The sequence below is a fragment of the Trachemys scripta genome, chromosome 7 (assembly GCF_013100865.1).
Source record: "Trachemys scripta elegans isolate TJP31775 chromosome 7, CAS_Tse_1.0, whole genome shotgun sequence".
Classification (NCBI taxonomy): Eukaryota; Metazoa; Chordata; order Testudines; family Emydidae; genus Trachemys; species Trachemys scripta.
In genome coordinates this window covers 123312487-123317822 of record NC_048304.1, presented here as the reverse complement: position 1 = coordinate 123317822, position 5336 = coordinate 123312487, and the positions used below count along the sequence as shown (strand labels likewise).

The window sequence follows — 5336 nt, the reverse complement described above, 5'->3', positions numbered from 1 at the left end:
TGCAAATTTGACACCATCAGATCAGGATTAAACAAAGACTGTGAATGGCTATCCAACTACAGAAACAGTTTCTCCTCCCTTGGTGTTCACACCTCAACTGCTAGCAGAGCACCTCACCCTCCCTGATTGAACTAACCTCGTTATCTCCACACTGATATATACCTGCCTCTGGAGATTTCCATTACTTGCATCTGAAGAAGTGAGGTTCTTACCCATGAAAGCTTATGCTCCCAGTACTTCTGTTAGTCTCAAAGGTGCCACAGGACCCTCTGTTGCTTTTTACAGATTCAGACTAACACGGCTACCCCTCTGATACTAGGACCAGGTGGTGAACCCCTGCCATGTGGCCTTAGGGAAAAACTGCAGAAGATCCAACTAGAGACTAGCTGGTACAAGCAGCTACAGGAGCAACCAAAGCCGACATCTAGAAAACTTTCCACAGTTTTGACTGGACTTGAAGAGTTTGCAGGTACAGCGCACTCTCCTTTGGTTGAGGATATATACAGTACCTACAATCAATCAATTTGGGCTGCAGTTTAGGAGCACGCTTGGATTCTTCGCCAACACTAAGCTCTCACATAGAAAGCATTACTTGCAGAAGCGGCTATCATCTCTGGTTGGCTAAGAGACTACATCCCATCATGGTGACTTGGCCTGTTCACACCTTTTGGCACTTTTTGGTGGGAGTACAGCAATGCAGTGTAGCTGGGCATGAAGCCTTCAGCGCTTAATAAACTCCAGCTAGTACAGATGGTGAAGCACATCTCATCAACAAAGGCTCCAGCAAGCACATCATACCTATTCTACACTCTCTACTGGCTCCCTATAGAATTTTCAATCAAGTTCAAGGTCTTAATCCTTCTCTTTAGGAGCTCTATGGCCTGGGCCCAGGATATCTGAAAGCTCTAAAGATGATGATCAGAGGTGAAGACAGTGTTTGACAACTACACTTTTCTGGCACAATGGAACTCTCTACACTATGGGTAAAGCTTCTCTGTGCAAGAGATAGAACTTTCTCAGGGGCTGCGCCAAGCCTGTGGAATGAACTCCTTCAGCAACCAAGGACCTTCTGCTTCAAGTGCAAGACACATTTCTTTGACCATGTCTTCTCCAACAAAAAACAAACAAACAAACCTAAAACCCTACCAAAACAACACACTTTGTTGTACATGCTTCTCTCTCTGGGGAGAGGATTAGAGACCCACCACAACATGACAGATGTATTGTCTTGTTATTTAAGGCAGAAGTTACTGGAAGGTGCTTAGATACTACGGTGTTGAGAACAGTATAAGAACAGATTTAAAAAAAAAAAATAGACTGTCTGCCCTGTGCTGATCAGTTGTTTGCTCCAATCCTCTCCCTCCATTACAGTCTCTTCACCTCAGCTTCATTCCACTTCTGTCCCATCGCACTTATTCCCCTTTCCTTCCATGTCCCTTCCTTCACTTTTCTTTCCATTTAATTTACCTCCTTCTAATGGAGACCACACCCAAAAAATATTGTGGAACTAACACAACATCTGCTGCCATTATAGTACACTCTGCTTATGTGTTCAATCCAGGAGCGTCAGATGCTTCCTAAAAATGGCGGGGGGCCATCCACACCCAAACCAAGGCCCCGTCCCTGCACTGCCCCTTCTCCCTGAGGCCTGAGGGATATTTTAGGATTAAGTTGGTGTCTCTGGTCTTACTGTATAGATTTGCTTGAACAAAAAAGTGACAGCACGTATCTGAATTCGTTTTTAACTAACAGTTTACAAAAAGCTTCCTGCCCAAGGCTATGAATTGAAGTATTAGGGATTATTTCTGCAATTCTCTTGAGGAGATGAGGGCAAATTATAATATGAAGATTGCCGTTTCCTTTCAGTTTAGGTCAAATAGATTCAAGCAGAGGTTAATGGCAGCAGGAGGTTAGGACGTCATGTTAGTCATATGGGCATCTGAAGGAGAAGATAATGAAAATACAAAAGCAGCAATTGTTTTATTGAACAAACTAGATATGTGATATCTTTTGGCTAGTATTGAATCAGAGTAACTGAAAAGAGAAGATAGTCATGGCAAAGAGTGAGGGAGAGGAACGTGAAGATAGGAAACATTTGTCTACTATTGTGTCAGTCAAGTATTTTCTGTGGGAGACCTGCAAAGAATAAACACTAGAGATGCATGCCATTTAACATGCCTATACAACAGCAGGTTTAACCCTAAAGATGTAGGCATCACTCTTTAGAGGCACAGATACAGGTATAAATAGGATTTAATACAACACTTGCTAGTCCTCTTTATGTTAATTAATTCTCATTTTAACTAGAGTAGCTATTAAGATCACCCTAAACATTATTTACTACTGGAGAATGAGGAATCTCGTGTTCCCAGTCTCTTCCAGCCAGAGCACTAAATTGACTTACTTATTTTAGACGTGTCTCTGCACTTTCACATTCCTTTCCTCTGGATTAAGCAAAACAGTTAAAAGAAGCTTACCTCATAATGTCTTGCATTTTAGGAGTTAGATGAGTTTAAAACTTCTTGTCCAATCCCCTTGCTTTCCGTTTTCATTAATGTTCCCTGAATTCTCTGACGGTTCAGTCTTAAAACATGTATTTCTGCATTTTGCTCCCCAAAAAAACAAACAGTCAAAAACCAAGAAAGTTAAATATCTGAAAAACTATTAAGATTTTGGAGTGGAATCAGCACTATACAGTACTTGTTACAAAAGACATTTAGAGCAATAAGTTTAATTTCTGTCTCCAGAATTACTTATGCTTTTGCTATTCAGCAAAATCAAGATGCTATTGTTCTGGCTAATATTCTACAAGAAGCTCCAGATGGACTAGTCACAATACAGATAAATCATAGTGAAGAACTAGACACTGCCCAAGGGCCTTTAACATCTGGAATAGATTGGCCATAATCCTGCAGTCTGTTACATAATTTCTCAAAATTTAAGCTTTTAGATAAAGCTATTTTAAAAAACCTGATTCTGAGAAGGGCAAAAATACTCCCAGGCAAAAAATCAACACAAAAAGAGAAAGCAAAACACCATTGTCAATCTGGGAGGAAATCTGCTTCAGGCTCCAGAAAGTATAGTTGAATTCCACAGTGATTCAGTAAAACTGAATTACATTAATGCACTTCTTGCTTCCGCCACATCATCTGGAAAAAAAACCAGTCAATAACCCTAAAATAATACCACATTAACAGTTTATGCATTTGAAATTCCCAATATTAGAGCTGCATCAGAAATCACAAAGAAAGAAGGAACCTCTGTTTCCTGGACAGTTTCTATTTGCTTTCAATTTCAAAATACAGTGAAACCTATTCATTCTGAAACTCCATTTATAGAAGTGTGACATTGCCTTCCTTTCCCTTTATGGAACTCGCAGCACAGAGATTGTTGAGATGCCTGTCATCTACAATGTGTAATTTTTATTGTCCTGCATGCTACTCACCAACCCTCCCCACTTCTGCACTCATTGTTCCCACTCAGCCATTAATGCAAACCTCCTCTCCAACTGTATTTTGAATTTAAGATCATGTTGGTTTATATCCCCAAGTACACAAGAATATTTGCTTTTAAATCATACTCTTTGTTATTCCAAGGGTTGTTTGTATCATTAATAAGCCTGGTTTTAATGTGAACTACAACACCAAAGCCATCACAGGTCAAGAGAGGGATCTGGCATCCAGAAGAGACCTCCCGCTATTTCAACAAGGAAATCAGACTGAAAACGAGAGCAGATACTTTTGTTAACCTGAAGAGGAACTGGAACTCACAGAATGTTTAGGTCTGAGATGGAAAAAGCAAATTTTTTTTTAAAAGACGAAAGGACAGAACCAGTGATAGAGGAATGAGGGTGCAGGTGGAAGACTTCCACAGAGAATACCTGAAAGATAGTGTTGGGATCCACTAGGCATAACTACCAGGTAACTCGGGAGAGTGGAAAGCCAAAGTGCCGATGAAACTCTTTTGCTCTGGGCCTATCTGAAACCTCCAGACTCCATCTTGTGAACTCTCATCTACTTCTGTGCTAACTGCTTTACAGGATCTGTAGCAGGCTGAAGCAGAAATGTATTGGTCAACGTTTCTGGCAGATGGCTGCAGTTTCACTCACACTAGCAGAAATAATAGAGATAAGGAGGAGGGAACAGAGAGAGATAGTTAGTTTGCAGTTGCTTTCCCATATATCCCCAAGGTATTTAGTGCAAAGGGTCAAGGGATGTACCTTGTTCTCCCTTCAAAATGACAAATGTATCCGCAACAGATGTCTCTTGTATCCCCTTCCCCAAAATAATATGTATTCTGTGTAACCTGTTATCTATAGGTCAGCATAATGACGTAAAAAGGATGAGAACTGAGTTGTTTGTTACTGGTTATAAAAAGGGCCTATGTTGCCCATGTAAGGTGTGTCTCTTCTGGCATAAGTCGAGGAGCACCCTCTCAGCTGACTGACAAATAAAGGACCTGGTACCCATCTTCTTGTCTCTCCGTGCCTCCTTGGTGTAATTAGGTAAGCTCCGGGGGGAAACGAGCCCTATTTGGCTAACAATAGCTACCTTCGCCCTTGTATACAAGCACTACTATCCTTAGGTCTGGTCTATACTACCCGCCTGAATCGGCGGGTAGAAATCGACCTCTCGGGGATCGATTTATCGCGTCCCGTTGGGACGCGACAATCGATCCCCAAATCGGCGCTCTAACTCCACCAGCGGAGGTGGTAGTAAGCGCCACCGACAAAAAGCGGCAGAAGTCGATTTTGCCGCCGTCCTCACAACGGGGTAAGTCGGCTGCAATACGTCGAATTCAGCTACGCTATTCACGTAGCTGAATTTGCGTATCTTAAATCGACTCCCCGCTGTAGTGTAGATGTACCCTAAGTTAGTGTTGCCAGGTGTCCGGTTTTCCACCAGAACGCCCGGTCGAAAAGGGACCCTGGCTGTTCCAGTCAGTACTGCCGACTAGGCCATTAAAAGTTCGGTTGGTGGTGCTGCGGGTCTAAGGCAGGCTAGTCTCTACCTGTCTTGGCACAGTGCTGTGCCCCAGAAGAGGCCAGCGGGTCTGGCTCCTAGGCAGGGGGGCCACGGGGCTCTGCATGCTGCCCCTAGCACTGGTTCTGCACTCCATTGGCCAAGAACCACGGCCAATGGGAGCTGCGGGGGCGATACCTGTGGACCAGAGCAGCGTGTGGAGCCTCCTAGACCCCCCGCCTAGAAGCGGGACCTGCTGGCCGCCTCCAGGGCGCAGCACAGTACCAGGAACCTGCCTTAGCCCTGCTGTGCCACTGGGAGCTGCCTGAGGTAATCCTGAGCCCCAACCCCATGCCCCACCCCGGGGCTGCCCCC

At 43.6% G+C, this 5336-nt stretch overlaps 1 protein-coding gene across 2 annotated transcripts in view; it reads right to left on the bottom strand.

The window, feature by feature from the left end:
• The window catches only part of SLF2 (SMC5-SMC6 complex localization factor 2), a 65864-nt gene extending 62472 nt beyond the window's left edge, over positions 1–3392 (bottom strand). Inside the window, exon 1 of one of the 2 annotated variants that reach the window (XM_034775689.1) lies at positions 2478–3392. In XM_034775689.1, coding sequence (XP_034631580.1) covers positions 2478–2494 — 17 coding nt within the window. In that variant the 5' untranslated portion in view covers positions 2495–3392. The remainder of the gene's footprint in view (positions 1–2477) is intronic. The other variant, XM_034775691.1, reaches the window with a different exon arrangement.
• Positions 3393–5336: the final 1944 nt, after the last annotated feature.